The 20549-nt window shown below is 43.8% G+C and overlaps 1 protein-coding gene across 2 annotated transcripts in view; it reads left to right on the top strand.

Moving 5' to 3' along the window:
- The window catches only part of PREX1 (phosphatidylinositol-3,4,5-trisphosphate dependent Rac exchange factor 1), a 334614-nt gene that overhangs the window by 236724 nt on the left and 77341 nt on the right, over positions 1-20549 (top strand). For both annotated transcript variants that reach the window (XM_061631360.1, XM_061631361.1), the window contains exons 14-16: positions 2139-2214; positions 14180-14252; positions 18912-19054. In XM_061631360.1, coding sequence (XP_061487344.1) covers positions 2139-2214; positions 14180-14252; positions 18912-19054 — 292 coding nt within the window. The remainder of the gene's footprint in view (positions 1-2138; positions 2215-14179; positions 14253-18911; positions 19055-20549) is intronic.

A 20549-nucleotide genomic window follows, 5' to 3' on the forward strand; every position in this document is an offset into this window, starting at 1 on the left:
AGAGGGGTTTTACCATTGCCTTCCTCTGAGGCTGAGAGGCAGTGACTGGCCTAAGGTCACCCAGTAAGCTTCATGGCTGTGTGGGGATTCAAACCCTGGTCTCCCAGGTCATAGTCCAACACCTTAACCACTACACCACATAGGTAGAAATTAATGTCAGAAGTGATTAGGAATACACCAGATAAGCTCTTTATCCCAGGGAGATAGTTATTTATTTATTTGTTTGTTTATTATACTTGTATACCGCCCCATAGCCAAAGCTCTCTAGGCGGTTTACAGTAACTAAAAACAAATACAATATAAAATACATATTTTTAAAAAACAATTTAAAACACAATTAAAAAATTTAAAACAATATAAAACACATGCTAAAATGCCTGGGAGAAGAGGAAAGTCTTGATCTGGCACCAGAAAGATAACAGTGTTGGTGCCAGGCACACCTCGTCAGAGAAATCATTCCATAATTTGGAGGCCACCACTGAGAAGGCCCTCTCCCTTGTTGCCATTCTCCGAGCTTCCCTTGGAGTAGGCACCCGGAGGAAGGCCTTTGATCTTGAGCATACGGGTAGGTTCGTATCGGGAGAGGCGTTCCATCAGGTATTGTGGTCCCAAGCCGTGTAAGACTTTATAGGTCAAAACCAGCACCTTGAATCGAGCTCGGAAACATAAAGGCAGTCAGTGCAAGCGGGCCAGAATCGGTTTTATATGTTCGGACCATCTGGTCTCTGTTACCAGTCTGGCCACTGCATTTTGCACAAGCTGCAGTTTCTGAACCATCTTCAAAGGCAGCCCCACATAGAGTGCATTGCAGTAATCTAATTTGGAGGTTACCAGAGCATGGACAACTGAAGCCAGGTTATCCCTGTCCAGATAGGGATGTAGTTGGGCCACCAACCAAAGTTGGTAGAAGGCACTCCGTGCCACCGAGGCTACCTGAGCCTCAAGTGACAGAGATGGTTCTAGGAGAACCCCCAAACTACGAACCTGCTCCTTCATGGGGAGTGCAACCCCATCCAGGACAGGTTGGACATCCACCATCCGGTCAGAAGAACCACCCACTAGCAGCATCTCAGCATCGCCAGGGCCAAGAAGTTGCCAGCATGGTTAACGAGCAAAGTAGCTCAGTGAGTGCTTTCTGACCTTGGGTTCTCATCTTCCAGCACTATCTTGAGTTGCATTTTGGATACTCTGTTCATAGGGTTTTCATGGTAAGAGGTATTCAGAGGTGGTTTACCATTGCCTTCCTCTGAGTTTGGATGCATCTTAGTTTGCTGTCTCAGCTTTGACCTTTCTGCCTTGCGTGCCCCTGCTAGGAGTCTAGCCTCTTGGTCTAGACTCCTGACGGCATTGCTGTCAGGTTCTTCAACACTCTCAAACCCCCTCACCACGTTAAGGTGTGCATCCTAGAGGGAGTGACCACCCACAGAAACTCCCCCAAAGATCTCAGTGAACAGGCTGGCATATAAGGGATCAGGCAGTCCTTAAGATATCGTGGACCTAAGTTGTTAAGGGCCTTGTAAATTAATTCAAGAATCTTGAACCTGTCCTGGAAACATATAGCCACCCAATGCAAGCTTTTAAACACCGGAGTTATATGTTGGGGGAAGTCTGCCCCCATCAACAGTCTAGCCTCAGTATTTTCCACCAGCTGGAGCTTCTGGATGCTCTCCTCTGCTTGGAATGTCTACAGGAGCACTTTTGGTTGTTCCCCATGTTACAGAGGCCTAAGTGGCCTCAACCAGAAGCCAGGCATATAGTGTTACTGGTCCCATACTGTGGAACATTCTTCCAGAAGAGATGGAGCAGGCATCCTCTCTATTCAGGCATCACTTGAAGATTTTTTTATGATGACAGGCCTGTGCAGTTAAAGGTTTCTTGAGTAGCCAGTCATTTTAATTATTGTTCTTTACTGCTTGTAGAGGTTTTTTTAAAAAATGTTGCGTTACATCTCCCTGATGACCAATGGGATTTCCAAGAATTAAATGCAATGGTGACATTAGTGGAACCAAGCTATAAACTGCATAAAGACTATTGAGAAATTGTTTATATAATTACTTTCTAAAATTGCTCTCTCTGCTTACATTATGGCATTGTTCATGCTACTAATTAGCTGTTCAACCATATTTTTACTTATTTAGAGACCGAGACTACCACTTGAAGACCTACAAATCAGTGATCCCAGCAAGTAAGCTTGTGGATTGGCTGATTGCTCAGGTAATGAATGCATACAGGTGTCAATATTTTTCTGCTTATTTGGTCTCAGTTTCAGTCACTGCATCTTTCATAGTGTTATTCTTACATCACACCATTTTGCATCAAGTAAAAAGATTTGCTTAAGCAGACAGAACTATTGTGGGCCAGTACAGAAGTAAATGCTAGCTGGGCCTTGACAATAGTTAAGCGATAAAGAATGGTCTGCAGGATCACACATTCTCACACCCTAAATCTTCTCCTGTTATATACACATTCCCACTGCCTTCCATTCCCCCCCCCATTGCTCTTAATCATTATCATTATTCTGTCGCAATATTAACTGTAGCTAACATAGTATTAAAAATCTGGTTCCAATAGGGCCTTTGGGGGGGGGGCACTGAAAACTATGGAACATACTGTTTATGTGAACCAGGGCTGCAATCCTGTGCATGCTTACCTTAGAATAAGCACCACCAAATACAATGAGATCTAGTAAACCTGCATAGGATTACAGTGCAAATGAAGATTTAAGTTTCCATTTTTTAAATAAGTTAAGTCATATACTCTTTTAGCTTTAATTGCCTGGCAGAGTTTTGAAAAACTGACTCAAACGGCCAAAGAGATCACTTACTAATGTAAGAGACTGGTTTTCATTTCCACATCAGTATCTAAAGATCCAGGGAAACAAACTTGTAAAATACATTTTCTGCCTTATTGAATATATATTTTGGCTGTATTTTCGCCCCATGAATTTGTTGACCTCTGTGTACAAGATATAGCTAGAGTTGAGAATTTTTTGAGAGCAGTGATATAACAAGGGTAGAATGATAAGGGGCACTTTCTCTGGGCATAACTTGGAAAAGAGCACAGAATAAGCACCAAACATAATGTAATATATTGGCAGTTAAAGTTGTAATATTGACATTATCTAATGTTCTCTTATTTGGAGGATTAGTGAAGGCAGCTGACCCATTAAAGTGGTGTCATACCAGTTCTCATTGTCAGCCTAACAAAGGAAAGCACATTCAGCCATTGAACACTGCTGACTGGGGACGAGAAAAAGAAAGGGATCTGACATAGGGCAATAGCAACACACCAACCTCTGAGTTGCAAGATATGGAATGTTAACAGTTTATTTATTTATTGCATTTGTATACCGCCGCATAGCCGAAGCTCTCTGGGCGGTTTACAGCAATAAAAACATTAAAACAAATATACAATTTAAACACATATCTTAAAAACAATTTAAAACACAATTTTAAAATTTAAAACAACATAAAAACAGTTTGAAACACATGCTAAAATGCCTGGGAGAAGAGGAAAGTCTTGACCTGGCGCCAAAAAGATAACAGTGTTGGCGCAAGGCGTGCCTCGTCAGAGAAATCATTCCATAATTTGGGGGCCACCACTGAGAAGGTCCTTTCCCTTGTTGCCACCCTCCGAGCTTCCCTTGGAGTAGGCACCTGAAGGAGGGCCTTTGATCTTGAACATAGTGTATGGGTGGGTTCGTATCGGGAGAGGCGTTCCATCAGGTATTGTGGTCCCAAGCCGAGTAAGGCTTTATCGGTCAAAACCAGCACCTTGAATCGAGCTCGGAAACATACAGGCAGCCAATGCAAGTGGGCCAGAATCGGTTTTATATGTTCAGACCGTCTGGTCCCTGTTACCAATCTGGCTGCATTTTGCACATGCTGCAGTTTCTGAACCGTCTTCAAAGGCAGCCCCACATAGAGTGCATTGCAGTAATCTAATTTGGAGGTTACCAGAGCATGGACAACTGAAGCCCGGTTATCCCTGTCCAGATAGGGACGTAGTTGGGTCACCAACTGAAGCTGGTAGAAGGCACTCCATGCCATCGAGGCTACCTGAGCCTCAAGTAACAGAGATGGTTCTAGGAGAACCCCCAAGCTACAAACCTGCTCCTTCAGGGGAAGTGCAACCCCATTCAGGACAGGTTGGACATCCACCATCCGGTCAGAAGAACCACCCACTAGCAGGATCTCAATCTTGTCTGGATTGAGCCTCAGTTTATTAGCCCTCATCCAGTCCATTGTCGCAGCCTGGCACCGGTTCAGCACATTGAGAGCCTCACCTGAAGAAGATGAAAAGGAGAAATAGAGCTGCGTATCATCAGCATACTGATGGAAACGCACTCCAAAGCTCCGGATGACCGCACCCAACGGTTTCATGTAGATGTTGAACAGCATGGGGGACAGAACTGACCCCTGTGGAACCCCATACTGGAGAGTCCGGGGTGCCGAGTAATGTTCCCCAAGCACCACCTTCTGGAGGCGACCTGCCAAGTAGGAGTGGAACCACCGCAATGCAGTACCTCCCACTCCCAACTCAGGTAGTCTCCCCAGAACGATACCATGGTCGATGGTATTGAAAGCTGCTGAGAGATCAAGGAGAATCAACAGAGTCACACTCCCCCTGTCTCTCTCCCGACAAAGGTCATCATACAGGGTGACCAAGGCTGTTTCCGTGCCAAAACCAGGCCTGAAACCCGACTGAAATGGATCCAGATAATCGGTCTCATCCAAGAGTGGCTGGAGCTGGCCCACAACCACTCGTTCCAGGACCTTGCCCAGGAATGGAACATTTGCTACCGGCCTATAGTTATTAAGATTTTCTGGGTCCAGAGAGGGCCTCTTCAGGAGTGGTCTCACTACTGCCTCTTTCAGGCAGCCAGGGACCACCCCCTCTCGCAGAGAGGCATTAATGACTTCTCTGGCCCAGCCGGCTGTTCCATCCCTGCTAGCTTTTATTAGCCAAGAAGGGGAAGGATCCAGCACAGAAGTGGTTGCACGAACCTGTCCAAGCACCTTGTCAACGTCCTCAAGCTGCACCAAGTGAAACTCATCCAAGAAATCGGGACAAGGCTGTGCACTGGATATCTCACTTGATTCACCTGCTATAACACTGGCGTCTAAGTCCTGGCAGATGCTAAAGATTTTATCCTGGAAATGCCTAGCAAATTCATTACAGTGGGCCTCAGATGGTTCTACCATGTCCTTCGGGCCAGCATGTAATAGTCCCCAGACAATTGTGAAGAGCTCCGCTGGGTGGCAGATTGATGATTTGATAGTGGCAGCAAAAATTTTTTTTTCTTGCTGCCCTCACTGCCCCTAAATACAGCTTACCATATTGTTTCATCGCTCTCAGCTCTGCGGTATACCATGGAGTCATACGAGCTCTACACAGGAGAGGGCCCTCAGGAGCAATCATGTCAACTGCCCAGGTCATTTCTGTATTCCACAGTTCAACCAGGGTTTTGACAGGAGCGCCAGCCCTATCAGCCGGAAAACTCCCCAGAGCCCTTTGGAAACCATCTGGACCCATTAGTCTCTGGGGGCGGACCAACTTAATAGGTCCCCCACCCTTGCAGAGGGGAAAAGCCGCTGTAAGTCTAAACTTCAGCAAGCAGTGAGCTGTCCATGACAGAGGGACTGATGTAAGCCCCCCCACATTCAGATCACAAACTCCATGTCCCGATGCAAAACCCAAATCTAGAGTATGCCCTGCTACATGTGTTGGGCCAATGGCATATTGGGACAGTCCCATGGTTGTCATGGAGACCATGAAATCCTGAGCTACCCTGGATAAGGTGGCCTCAGCATGGATGTTGACATCCCCCAAAACCAACAGTCTATGGGATCTCAACAGTACACCCAAGACCACCTCTGTCAGCTCAGCTAGGGAGTCTGTTGGGCAGCGGGGTGGGTGGTTCACCAACAGAATCCCCAGTCTGTCCCGCTGATCCAACATAAGGTGCAAACACTCCATACCAGTAGTCACATGGACAGGGTGCTTGCAGAGGGATCTGGAGCTCCTATAGACCACAGCAACCCCCCCTCCCCGACCCTCAGGTCTACCCTGATGCTGGACCAGGCACCCTGTTGAACACAGCTGGGAGAGACTGACTCCTCCCTGCTCACCCACCCAGGTCTCGGTTATACATGCCAGATCGGCTGCCTCATCCACAATTAAATCATGAATGAGGGAGATCTTATTATGCACCGATCTGGCATTTAGCAGCAGCATCCAGAGGCCTAAGAGCTGGCTGATAGGGCAACCAACAAACCTGCGGGTGTGGGGAGGACCAGAACAAGGCACAGCCATTAACTGTCTTTGGACCCTTAAAGGTCTGCACCCATTCTTAGGTCACCCAAGTTCTCGTTTCTCAAGGAGGGAGGGCTGTAAATTGGGTTAGTGTAGAAATGAAGAAAATCACCCTGTGCTTTATAGATTACAGCAAAGCCTTTGACTGTGTAGATCATGAAAAACTATGGAATGCTTTAAAAGAAATGAGGGTGCCACAGCATCTGATTCTCCTGATGTGCAACCTATACTCTGGACAAGAGGCTACTGTAAGGACAGAATATGGAGAAACCAATTGGTTCCCCATCGGAAAGGGTGTGACACGGGTGTATTCTATCACCCTATTTGTTTAATCTGTACTCAGAACATATCATACGGAAAGCAGGATTGGACCAAGATGAAGGAGGTGTGAAAATTGGAGGGAGAAATATCAGTAATTTAAGATATGCAGATGATACCATACTACTAGCAGAAACCAGTAATGCTGATGAAAGTTAAAGAGGAAAGCACAAAAGCAGGACTACAGCTGAACGTCAAGCAGACTAAAGTAATGACAACAGAAGATTTATGTAACTTAAAGTTAACAATGAGCACATTGAACTTGTCAAGGATTATCAATACCTCAGCACAGTCATTACCCAAAATGAAGACAATAGTCAAGAAATCAGAAGAAGGCTAGGACTGGGAAGGGCAACTATGAGAGAACTAGAAAAGGTCCTCAAATGCAAAGATGTATCACTGAACACCAAAGTCAGGATCATTCAGACAATGGTATTCCCGATCTCTATGTATGGATGTGAAAGTTGGACAGTGAAAAAAGCGGATAAGAGAAAAATCAACTCATTTGAAATGTGGTGTTGGAGGAGAGCTTTGCGGATACCATGGACTGCGAGAAAGACAAATAATTGGGTGTCAGAACAAATTAAACCAGAACTGTCACTAGAAGCTAAAATGATGAAACTGAGGTTATCATATATTTTGACACATCATGAGAAGACATGATTCACTAGAAAAGACAATAATGCTGAGAAAAACAGAAGGGAGTAGAAAAAGAGGAAGGCCAGACAAGAGATGGGTTGATTCCATAAAGGAAGCCACAGACCTGAACGTACGACATCTTAACAGGGTCATTCACGACAGATGCTCTTGGAGGTCACTGATTCATAGGGTCGCCATAAGTCATAATCGACGTGAAGGCACATAACAACAACAACAACAAGAAATGTCTAGTTATGACACATTTCTGGAACGTAGGAACATAGAAATCTACCTTATACCAAGTCTAGGTCAGTATTGTTTCTGGCAGCAGCTGTCTGTGGTTTCATTCAGGAATCAATACCTATCTGGAAATAAACCTGGAACCTTCTGCATGCAAAGCATGCATTCTACCCTTTCCCTGGAGTAATCCATGAATACAGAGCAGTCCCCCCCCCCCACATATATTGCTCATGACTGTTTCTGGGTTTTATCCTAATTACTCACAGCAGTGCAACTGATTCTGTTAAGGCGGCATTCATGATGCCGTGGAGAACAGAAAAGGAGGGGCAGTGTATATCCATTCATCTGGCTCAAAGTAAGTTCTGAAAAAAGCATTGGTATGTCCCAAATTATTTCCATGGATATTAGATAAAAAAAAGGTTCAAAACTGTCTGCCCCCGTGCTGTAGTTAGAAATGTACATGGACGTGCTGCATGTGTAGCAATAAATCCTGTAACCTCTGGAAGCAGGAAACATCACTTTCCAGGGATTTGTGCATTCTGGATACTTTGACATTCCCACTAGGCCTGTAGAATAAGCTTTCTGCATAAATATCTCTCTCCCAGTCCTGTTGGAAATAAGATACATATGTGTGTTCCAAGAGTTGCCTTTTCACTTTGTTTTGGATAAACTCGAAAATATGCTTAATCTGGGAGGGTATGTATTGCTATTCCAGAACAAGATCACAAACCTTTAAATTACAATAGTATTATATGGACCTAACTTTGACTTAGCAGACACACATATTAATTGAGATAATTAGGATTGTGGTGCCAGTCCTGTGTGCTAAGCCTTGGAGAGAAAGTAAAATTTCATTATAATTGCAGAAGAACAAGCTGCTTGATTATGGCCAAATTAAGAAGTTACATAAGAGTTAAAGGGGGATGACAACACATAAATAGGTTGAAAGGCAATGGGCATCTTTTATTGATGATGTGAATAATGATCGAACGTCTGAAAATATTATCGGCTCTTCAGTTAACATGGCACAGACATTATATTTAATTTGTTTGTCAAGTACTATACATGCATATACTGCTCCTCCAAGCGTCTTGAACATATGAAGCTGTGAGTTAGACTAGTGGTCCATCTAACCAAGTTCATATAGGATCTTAGGGAGAAGTCTTTCCTGAACCTGAAAACTTCCACATGCAAAACTAGTACTTTATTTTATTTATTTATTTATTTATTTATTTAGTTGCATTTCTAAACCGCCCTATAGCTAGCAGCTCCCAGGGCGGTGTACAACATGATAAAACCACAATATTTAAAATACAGCAAGTGTGTATTGCGCAAACAGTATAAAACATTGTATAAACAAAGTAAAAAAAACTAGAAATAAAATAAATAAGATTAAAAAGCATAAAATACATTAAAATGCCTGGGTGAAGAGGTGGGTTTTTACCTGGCGCCGGAAAGATGACAGGGAAGGCGCCAGGTGTATCTCATCTGGGAGGGCATTCCATAATTCGGGGGCCACCACCGAAAAGGCCCTAGATCTTGTTACTGTTCTCCGGGCCTCTGTATGGGTTGAGACCCAGAGAAGGGCCTTAGACGTCGAGCGGAGTGAACGGGTAGGAACATAGCGAGAGAGGCGTTCCATCAGATATTGCGGTCCAGTGCCGTTAAGGGCTTTATAGGTAAGGACCAACACTTTGAATCTGGTCCGGAAACATATTGGAAGCCAGTGCAGTTGGGCCAGAATAGGTGTTATGTGGTCGAATTTCTTTGTCCCAGTAAGAACTCTGGCCGCAGCATTCTGCACTAGCTGAAGTTTCCGAATCGTTTTCAAAGGTAACCCTACGTAGAGAGCATTACAGTAATCCAATCTAGAGGTTACCAGAGCGTGAATAACTGAGGCTAGGTTCTCCCTGTCCAGATAGGGTCGTAGTTGGGCTACCAGCCGAAGCTGGTAGAACGCATTTTGTGCCACCGAGGCTACCTGAGCCTCAAGTGACAGAAGCGGATCTAATAAGATCCCCAAACTACGGACCTGTTCCTTTAGGGGGAGTGTAACCCCATCTAGGGCAGGTCTGACATCAGCCATCTGAACAGAGGGCCCCCCAACCAACAGCATCTCAGTCTTGTCAGGATTGAGTTTTAGTTTGTTCGCTCTCATCCAGTCCATTATCGCGGCCAGGCAGCGGTTCAGTACAGCAACAGCCTCACCTGAAGAAGATGAAAAGGAGAAGTAGAGCTGCGTATCATCAGCATATTGCTGGAAACGCACTCCATAACTCCTGATGACCTCACCCAGCGGCTTCATATAGATATTAAAAAGCATGGGGGACAGAACTGAGCCCTGCGGGACCCCATACTGGAGCACCCAGGGACTCGAGTAGTGATCCCCAAGCATCACCTTCTGGAGACGATTCCCAAGATAGGAGCAGAGCCACCGCCAAGCAGTGCCTCCAACTCCTAAATCCACGAGTCGCCCCAGAAGGATACCATGGTCGATGGTGTCAAAAGCCGCCGAGAGATCAAGGAGAACCAACAGAGTTACACTCCCTCTGTCTTTCTCCCGACAGAGGTCATCATACAGGGCGACCAAGGCTGTTTCTGTACCAAACCCTGGCTGAAAGCCGGATTGAAATGGATCCAGATAATCAGTTTCATCCAAGAGAGCCTGGAGTTGGCGAGCGACCACGCGCTCTAGAACCTTGCCCAGAAATGGAACATTTGCTACCGGCCTATAATTGTTAAAGTTATCAGGGTCCAAGGAGGGCTTTTTTAGGAGCGGTCTCACTATCGCCTGTTTCAGGCAAGGTGGGACCACTCCCTCTCGTAACGAGGCATTAATCACCTTGGCCCATCTGGCCGTTCCATTTCTGCTAGCTTTTATTAGCCACGAGGGGCCTATTCCAAACTCCACTCATCTCGGCAGATCTTGAGTTTGGATTGCTCCCTAAGCCCTGCTGGATCAGACCAGTGATCCATCTAGTTCAGTATCCTGGGTTTCCACAGTGGCCAACCAGATGCTTCTTGAGTGCCCACAAGTAAGACATGCAGCCAGTAGACCTCTCCTGTTGTTGTTCCCAGTGCCTGGCATTTAGTGGCATCCTGTTAAAACCACCACCACCAGATATTTTATCAGAAAAAAAAACTTTTTAAAAAAAGGGTTTCATTGAGTTGAGTATTATGATATATTATTATTTCAGGTATTCGTATACCATTTAATATTCAGAATTTCTAAGCGGATTTCTAAGTACTTGCTTTCTTACCATGTAGCCTGCAACTCCTGTGCCAATGTTCCAGCCAGAGGCCGGGACTGGCTTGCAACTGTGCTCCAATGTAAGCCATGCAAATTCTCTTATCTGAACTATTCTTAAACAGCCTTCCTCTCAAATTATTTTTTGCTATTCTCTTCCCTCTTGGGATGGTTTTATATCTGGAGAAGGCAGAGAGGATTTGAGATGTTTTATTTTTAGTCACCTCTTTGACCTGAAATTTGGTATTTTGCAATGGATAATGTCTGAGGCCAAACTGCATTATCAGGGCTGCTGGCCAAGTTTGCTGGAGAAGTCATGTGTTCTGAGATTTTACGTGCAGTTGCATGTAAGCAAATAGGATTCCCAAAAGCTTGCTTAAGAATGGTGTCAAAAACCATTTCCTCTTCTATTTAAATACAGTATGGAGTACATAGGATGACATTGTGGCCCCTTGTGTGCTATGAACTCACCATTTCCCCTAATAAAATAACTCACAGCAAAGACTGAGAGTAGCCATGTGGCAGGATATTGAATTGGAAGAGATGTAAATTCAGCCTAGAAATTATATTAATGTCAAAAAATTTCATTTAATGTCTGATAATACCCTTTGGTTTGCCTGTACTAAAGGGAAGTTGAGAAAAAGATTTGGTAAAAATGTGCAACTTTTTGTGCTGCTTGTCCGCTAGGAGTCATCAGTAGCTTCTGCTGTTACAGATACTGTGTATGTTTGTTGAAATTAAAGATACTAATGGAAAATGGAAATGGACTGCCTTCAAGTCGATCCCAACTTATGGTGATCCTATGAATAAGGTTTTCATGGTAAGCGGTATTCAGAGGGGGTTTACCATTGCCTCCCTCTGAGGCTAGTCCTCCCCAGCTGGCTAGGGTGTGCTCAGCTTGCCACAGCTGCACAAGCCAGCCCCTTCCTTGCCCGCAACTGCCAGCTGGAGGGCAACTGGGCTCCTTGGGACTATGCAGCTTGCCCACGGCTGCACAGGTGGCAGGGCACGTAACCCCTGAGCCACTCACTGTGGGGTGATCTTTAGCTGACCCTTGACACCCAGGAGACGTGAGCGGGGATTTGAACTCACAGACTCTGGATTCCCAGCCAGGCTCTCCTCCACACTGCACTGTACCAGCTGTTAAGATAGTAGATAGTAATAGACTATTCTAAATCTAATAAATAAAATAACAATACTCTTATTACATAAAGAAGTATGCAGCCAAGTCACATATCTTAATAGATACAGCAGCTTCTAAATGTATCAAAGTTTCCATGCACTTGCTCCAGCTGTTGATTCCTACAGCTACTACAGGCACATATTATTGGTGAGCTCCTTCCAATCCTCTCAACAAGGAGAGAGTTGCAGGGAAAAGGAAATGCTTCAGAGAAAAATAAAGGAAGTAAAGCAATCCCAAAACTTAAATTACTTTTCTCTCCTTGTTTCTGTGGCAGCTGTTTGTACCAATAACTGTAACAGCAAATCAGGGCTTTGGTTTACACAGTTGCTTCATCTAGAGACCTAACAGTAAAAGGAATGCTTACTAGATCTTATGTTTATTTTCACTACATTATACATTCATTCTGTTCAGGTAGAGGTTCTCTTGTTTGAACTAGTTGCTAGGCTAAGTGAAGCCAACTTGTCATGTTGGTTGATAGATATTTCTAGCCAGAATGAACCCTGAATGCATGTAGTTAAAAACTTTTGGAAGGAAGCTGTCCAGTCCAACCTGCTGCTTAATTGGTAGTGCCACCCATTTACCAACTTCCTTCTATTCTAAATTAACCACTGCTATCCAAACTGTAGTGAACCAGGAGTAAGTTCTCTGCAAGGCAGATAACTCCACATGACCCAAGGAAATGAGCCAATCCATCCCAGTGCAAAGGAAAATAAACTCTCCAAAATCTGACTTGGGAAAGATTCCTTAATGTATCCAAATAAGGCAGGGTTTGCCAACCAGTGGGTACATTGGGAATTTTGAGAAAGTGCTGTGGGTGCCAGTCACAGAATGACTGCCATAAAGGTTTGGCATATTAAAAAATGGCTGCCACAATTACAAGAGGAGTGGGGGAAAACAGGGCCAGAAAATGGAAGAAAATGGGCAGAAAAAGAGGCAGGATCACAAAATGGTGCAGGCATGCCCCCCCAATCAATGGAGAGAAAGGCACCTACATGACCGATTGCTGTGCTTGCTTGCAGGGAGAAGCTCTTTGCACCTCTCCTCTGTTCAGAACAGATGGGAGGGTGGGCATCAGATTCTGGCATCCAGTGAAATGTGGACATGTATAATGTATGAGAGGCTGAAGAGGACAAACAGGAACTGAGCAGGAACTGCATTGTGGATTTTTGAGGAGATAATTACTGAGGCCTTTTGTGTGTGCCTCTGGAGGTACTGGTGGGCACACTGATGCCTGTGGGCAGCACGTTGGATATCTCTCAAATAAGGCAGTCATTCAGACCTTAAGCCTAAGCAAAAAGTATTTATGGATAAGTTAACATTATGCTACTGACCATTCCAGTATGAAATGTGTGTATATTTGTTAGGATAAGAGAGAAGTTACCTTAGCTGTGACACAGCACATGATATCACAGAGGAAGGGGAAAGTATCTCCCAAGTTCAAATGGGGGACAGGGAAGAAGACTTTCTGACCCTAGTGGGACCTCTTTTTTGATGGGGAAAGGGAGTTGCTCTTCGTGGAGGGAAGATTGCCTAATACACATGGGGAAAAAAAGGTCCTATCAACTGCTTCCCATATGGAGCTATGCCTGTGTGTTTCCATTCCAACTGACCGCCCACACAGATAAATCAGGCCTCCAAACCAAACATTTTCCTCTCTTTTTTCAGGTCATTCAAAACCACCTATTTCAGAATTCCTTGAAATATTGTACACTGATACACTAATATGGCTTCAGGGTGTATGCGTGTTTGTTTTTTAAAGCAGACATTCTCTTTTTTGCTGGAGGGGGGAGTATGCAATATAGAAATTGTATTACATCTGACCTTTCAGAAGTCTGAAAAAGGAGTCTTCACCCCCATTCCTTCGTGGATTTGGCTGCCTCTTGTTCTAAAGAGGTGTTTTATTGTCTGTAGCCAATGGGCAGTGAATTCAGACTATTGCAATTGCCAGTTAAAAAAGGTCTTTGCGTTGAGGTAATGTACTGTGTTTGTACTGTTAAAACAGCTGCTTTCCGAAGTTCTGACCTTTGTCCTTCCAATTCCTGTGGGAGGCAAGAGGTACTATATATAGGGATGAATGGGTTTCAGGCAAAGGGAGTCCTGATTTAATTGCTTACTATTGTTTCTTTGCAAAGAGCACCAGGCTAATTTGAGAGCTGGGACCTGGTCACAGACCAGGGGGAAGTTGTGTGAATTAGGAAGTGGTCTGAGGTATAACATTTGTCCTCTGTTGTTACCAGGGAGACTGTCAGACGAGGGAGGAAGCTGTCGCTCTGGGTGTTGGACTCTGCAACAATGGCTTCATGCACCATGGTAATTCATCAATATCCCCTTCTCCTAGCCAATTAACAGGGACCTCCCATTGTCTCATTAACCAGGAAATATTGTAGATCCCTCTACTGCATGATGTTGTTGTCACCAGTGCAAAGTATGAAACAGCCACTGAACTGGGCCTCTGAGATACCAGGAGAGCCAAAAGCCTTTAATAGTCTAACTGTTTTGCCATCTATGTAGAAATGTTAAGGCATATATGAACCTATAAGGTATTGCAGAGATTATGCAGTTGGAAGATACCGAAGGGAGGACCTCCACCCACCAAATCCCTGCAGATGTCTGCAGAAGCCAGGCCATTAGCGAAGGGCAGGTGCACAGCAGAAAAATATACCTGCAGATAGGTAACTGATATTGGTGATTGACCTTCCAGGAGTTGGGTTGGAGCCCCATTCCTTGATTTACTGCATTGTGTTTCAAAACCATACACCGGGGTGGCTAACCTCCTTTAAGCCAAGGGTCAACCCTCTGAGGGGCTGCATGTTAAAGTAAGAGTGGTGAAAGTGTAAAAAGCCACAGTCCATTAAAGAAAATTAAAGACACATTTTAGGTGGATGGAAGGGGGAATCTCAAAAACCTTTTGGCATCACAGTGGTCCCACAGAAGCAGTGGTTTAAAAATAAAATAAAATAAAATTTTATTATTTAAAATAAAAATAAGTAATAATTATTCTTTCAAATGTTTTTGGGGTAGGGGAGAAGCTTGGGTCCCCCATAAAATAACCTCTTGGGGAATGGTATGCGGCTTCTTAGGTCTAAATAAGTTTGTTTGGTCTCTTTGGCTTGCTTGTCCCTTCCTTGCTGTGTCTTCCCCCTGCGCTTTTCTGCTGCTATATAACCTCCTGACACAGCAGGCAATAAAACCAGAGCACCTCCACTTTCAATTCATAAAGTCTTCTTGATTAATGTCTGTAAGGGTGGAGGGAGATCAGGGTAGAAAACAATTAGTAATTCATTAGATAATTTGGGTTTTTTGGTCAGTTTGTTTCAATCATAATTTATTTAAATTTACCTCAGACCTGACCTCAGAACTAAGATTTCATTAATTACTGTCTTTGCCTCTTCTGTAAAGTCTGAGAAAAATTTCTACCAGATCCTCTGCCTGTGCTGGAGCATCATGGTGTCGCTCCAGTCCATACTAAGCAGATAACAAAACATTTCTCTGCATGGAAAGCAAGCACATGAAGGAGCAAGTTTTAGACACAAAACACTGCAGCTTAAGCCTCGTTTGCAAGCTGTGCCCTCTTTCCTGATTGCTTCCCAGATAGCAATGAAGATGTGCCCCCAAATAAAAGCTAATCTCCTCACATTCAGCCATTTTCTTGCACCTTTCCTTTGTTCATGGTGCAACAAACCTTAATCAAAAGAAGACACAGCAATCTCAGGCCCTGGGGCTCTTGGCAGGCATCTTTGATTAATGCCATTCATTTTCCTCTTCTCTTTCACCACCCACCCCAGCTATTGTATTCTAGACATTTGGACATGAACCTGAGAGCTATAAAAAGAAAGCTGTTTCTAAAAAGCCAAACCGTACAAATTGAACCTCCACGTGTGAAAACTTAATATTTTTACTCCTAATTTTTTTTTTCTGAATCAAATGTGTCTGTCTTTGTGACTAAAACTCTACATGGCTTGTAGTAACTGTTTTAATAAGATAAACAGAAGGTGATCATCAGGATTTAGTTTTCTTACATTGGAAGGGAATCACTGTCAGTATATACAGTATATAAAGGGTTGTAGCAAATGTTAAAGTCACTTAGCAGTATGCTTGTTCTGCTGATGAAATGTGTTGCACCAGTGAAATGTTGTTGCACACAAAAAAACCCCCCGACATAAGCAGGTTGCTGGTAATTTTGTTCCACAATAGATTGTGCAATGTGTTGTGCAACAAGTTTCTACTAGTTCAACTGCTGCATTGGAGTCCTCTGTTGCGTAACATTAAAACTCACCCATCGGCTAGCACAAGAGCCCTTGTGTTAGCGGACAGAGAATGTTGGGACACAGCCCAAAGTTATTATGTCCCACCAGATCGCTGGTCCATTTAGTCCACAAATGTTTCCACTGACCGGCAATAGCACTCCATGGTCTCAGGTAGGGGCCCTTTCTAGCTATGCAAGATCATTTACATGAGATGCTGGCAGTAGAGGCTCCAGACTGGGCCCTCAGCAAAGTGCCCTGTGGTCAATCCTCTCTTACTTTGATAGGCTGCCAGCAGGCTTATCTGGTGATGGGCAGCAGCAGTGCTCTAGTCAGTGTTGGGTGGCTGCCATATACATTTCCCACGATGCCTCAAAATGGTGCTACATTGGTAGCATTATGCAAAATTAAAAAGGCAGCTGCCCAGAACTAATTGAAGCAGGCATTTTTTATTTATTAAATGTATATCCTGCCCTTCCTCCCAGAGCGGCAAATAAAAACACTAAAAGCACTCTAAAACATCTTAAAAACAAAAGACTTTAAAACATATCATCTTTAAAACATCTTTTTTTAAAAAAAATAGTTTTAAAAACATCTTAAAAAGCAATTCCAACACAGACGCATACTGGGATAAGGTCTCTACTTAAAGAGGAAGGTCTTCAGTAGATGCCGAAAAGATAACAGAGATGGCACCTGTCTAATATTTAAGGGGAGGGAATTCCAAAGTGTCGGTGCCACAGCACTAAAGGTCCATTTCCTATGTTGTGCAGTGAGTACTGGTGAGCCCTGTCGGGGTGCTGGGGCTGTGTCAGCTGCCTGACTGCACTGCGTTCTGATGCCAGGCCAGGATACTGTGTATGGAACCTAGAACTGTGTGCACTCAAAGCATGCACTTCACTACTGTTCTGTTTTTTGTTCAGTCATTCATAGTTATTGAAGGCCATTATACTGTATGTCAACAAGTGGGACCAATTGTCACAGTGTTCAGGGTGACCGCAGGGCAGGTTTATAGGAAGGGTTTGTGTAGGACAAGTTGAGGCAGTAAAAGGAAGAAAACAGTGAGCAATTTGTTTATGGGTGCTTATAAAGCAGGCCTATCTGTAGATTTCTATTATAAATCTTTCACACATCAGCAGTTATAGTGGTAACTTGTGACATGGCCCCAAAAGATGATGGCAGATATTAGGACACGACCTCTGTGTTCAAACTGGTTCAACAAATTCCAGTCAAGTAAATGATTTTTTTTTAAAAAGCTGCTGAAGGAGACGAGACACAGCTGAGAAGTTAATTTAATGCTATGGCCATTCTCTGTCTTTCTGTGGAGTTGGCTGGTCTTTGGAAGTTTCACAATGGACTTATGTTTAGCAACTGGAGTTTTTCCAAGCCATGGATGAGAAGTAGCTGTTGTTTTGTGTCCTCCTTGGATATTTCAGATTCTGTGTCAGCAACGTAGAACATAGGCTCATGCCTGTCTGCAGGGACAGAATGTCAGACCTGCTGCAAAGGAGAGAATGTTTGTCCTACTGGGACTAGCAGGATGTGGACAGCAATATCAGAGAATGGCGGAGAGGTGCAAAAGTGGAGAGATGGGATTTAGAGCAGCACAAAGAGGGGAGTGGTTGTGGGTTTTTAGTATCCATCTGGGCATCATGTTTTTGCCTTTTTCACATGCAAAGCAATGTGTAAACTCAGTAGTACATTGGTGATTAGATCATAAGATTTGCCATAAGATTTAGCTCAGAATTTTCTCTTCCATCCTTAGTCAGATGACACAATGAAGCTTCCAAATAGTAAAAACATTCGCATACCTACATCCCTATAACTATATATTGTTCGTTTATCCATCCATTACCACATTGCCTTTTGGTTGAAAGATGGGGTGCAACTTTAAAAATAAAGAGAAGCAGAACTAGGACATAGAAAGTGGCCCAGTTCACATGTAACAGAGAGGAGAGCTAAGCCATGGCTAGGCTTAGTCATCCAAACCCAGGCTTGTGGTTTGTCCTGCTCCTGACCATCTACAAGCTGTAACCAAGGTTTGTTCTATGGCTTTCTGCTTATGGTTTGTCTAGAGGAGAGAAACAATGGGCCCAGGTTCTAACAACATGCTAATCCAAACCATGGCTTTGCTCACAGTGACACAGCAGCAGCAGGACCAGAGGACAAGGAGCAAAATGGCCACTAGAAAAATCCTACTCATTTCATCCTTTGATTCTCTCTACAAGGCATATCACCTTAAGAACATAAGGAGAGCCTGCTGGATCAGTTCAATGGCCCATCTAGTGGCCACCCAGATGCCTATAGGAAGCCCAAAATATGCCAATGATGTATTTTCCAGAAGGAAATATTGTTGTTTTAGTTTGAGAGACTTTAAAAAAATCCTATTTATTACCCATTTAGGAATCTCCCACTGATGGGACAAAACTAAATGATCATAGAAAGCTCTGTTTCATCATGAGGTACAACATATCACCTTTCCACCAAAAACGATTCCATATGTGTTGTAAGAGAGAATGGGACATATCAAATTCCACCATCCAACTCCATGCATTGGGAGGATCAGACCAGTGTGTGTAACAGCTTTAAAAACAAAAATGATATTGTCTGTAGTTGACATTGGTGACTTGTTCAATATTTAAAAAATTATGACAATGCTGCTTTTATATTCCTGTTATGCTTTGCATGTATTGACTTATCTACCTGCTTCCCACTTTTTGGTTTCAAGTTCTGGAGAAGAGTGAATTCAAAGATGAGTCTCAATATTTCCGCTTTCATGCTGATGAGGAGATGGAAGGTACAAGTTCTAAGAGCAAGCCATTGCGCAACGACTTCAAGCTCATTGAAAACATCTTAGCTAAAAGCCTGTTGGTAAGAAAAAGCTACAGATACCACTTATTAATTCTAACACAATGGCCCATTTATATGACAGGCAGAGTGTGTTTGGAAGGAGGACTAGTAACTTGTGAAGACCTTGGGGGAAGAAACATGTATTTTCCAAGAAACATGTTGAGGTTTCCCCTCCGTGCAATGTCAGTAAGGGCCAGGCCATCCAGTATCTCATCAGGACAATAGGTTTGTTCCCAAGGCATCAGTGTTTACAGGCGCATTGTTTTGCTTTTTAACAAATAGTAACCATCTATTTATATGGGAGAAAGTGAAGTGCTGTATATCGTATGCACATGTTATCTATACGCAAGTTATTACATGGAGAAGGGAAGAGAGGGACTGTGCTGCTGGCTGTGCCTCAACATTGTGTGTACAGCTAGCTCTAACCCCTCAGTGTTCATGTGTTCTGTAAGGGATGCCTACATGTGAACTGCTCAATCTATGTAGGCATTCCACATGATCAAGCCCCTTGTCCACATGTTCAGTGAATGTAGCAGGACCACCAGTGCATATTACTTTGGGGGAAGGGTCAGAGGTGTGGTCCTGCTCCCCCCTTCTGAAAGCGGTAGCCTTATGCATGGATAGGGCTATGCTCAGGAAGACATTGGGGTTGGAGACTCCCAACCTCTGCTAACTCCATACACTGAGAATCAAGGCTTGTGTCCAATGTAGCACTAAGCTGGTGTCCCATCAGCACAATTATTACTGCTAGCACAACAGAACTTCCCCCCCTCCTCCCCCTGCATACCCGTAAATCTGGTCTAGGAGTTACCCCAACTCTCCAGAGCAGATTTGGAGAGGGCACAGGGTGCATGGGGAGGTGGGAGGAAGGGCTGTAACTCAATGGTAGAGCATCCATCTTACACGCAGAAGGTCCCAGGTTCAATCCCTGGCATCTTCAGGTAGGGCTTGGAAAGACTCCTGCCTGAAACCCTTAAGAGCCTCTGCCAGTCAGTGTAAACAATAGTGTGCTAATTGAACCAATGGTCTGACTTAATGTAAGGCAGCTTCTTACGTTCCTATAAGGGTGGGGGCAGGTCCCATTGTGCTGGGTCCATCCTAGGTTCTGTATCTCCATGCTAGGTTCTGCATCCTGGATCATTTTTAGAGTGTCATGAAATAGCGACAACTAATAGATAGATAGATCTTAACAGATAGATAGATCGTCTGCTATGACATTTTCCTTTGAACAGCTCCATGGGTCATTGGTGCCTCTTAAACCAGTTTAAGTGAAAATAAAAGAAGAGATTACTCTGGAACATAATTGATTCTAAACACACAGTGCACAACAGGCCATTTCCACATACAGAACCTATGTTGGTCACGTGTTGGCACATCTTAATCATATATACACCTTTGTTTGCACCTGTTTTCTGTTAGCATCTGTATTTCCAGGAACCTGCCTGGATAGGTGTCTTATGTCCTGGCATTCTGATTCTATAAGCTCTTGCTCCACTCTATCATACTTTTAAGTGAA

This window comes from Rhineura floridana, chromosome 6 (genome assembly GCF_030035675.1).
Source record: "Rhineura floridana isolate rRhiFlo1 chromosome 6, rRhiFlo1.hap2, whole genome shotgun sequence".
In the NCBI taxonomy this organism is placed as follows: domain Eukaryota; kingdom Metazoa; phylum Chordata; class Lepidosauria; order Squamata; family Rhineuridae; genus Rhineura; species Rhineura floridana.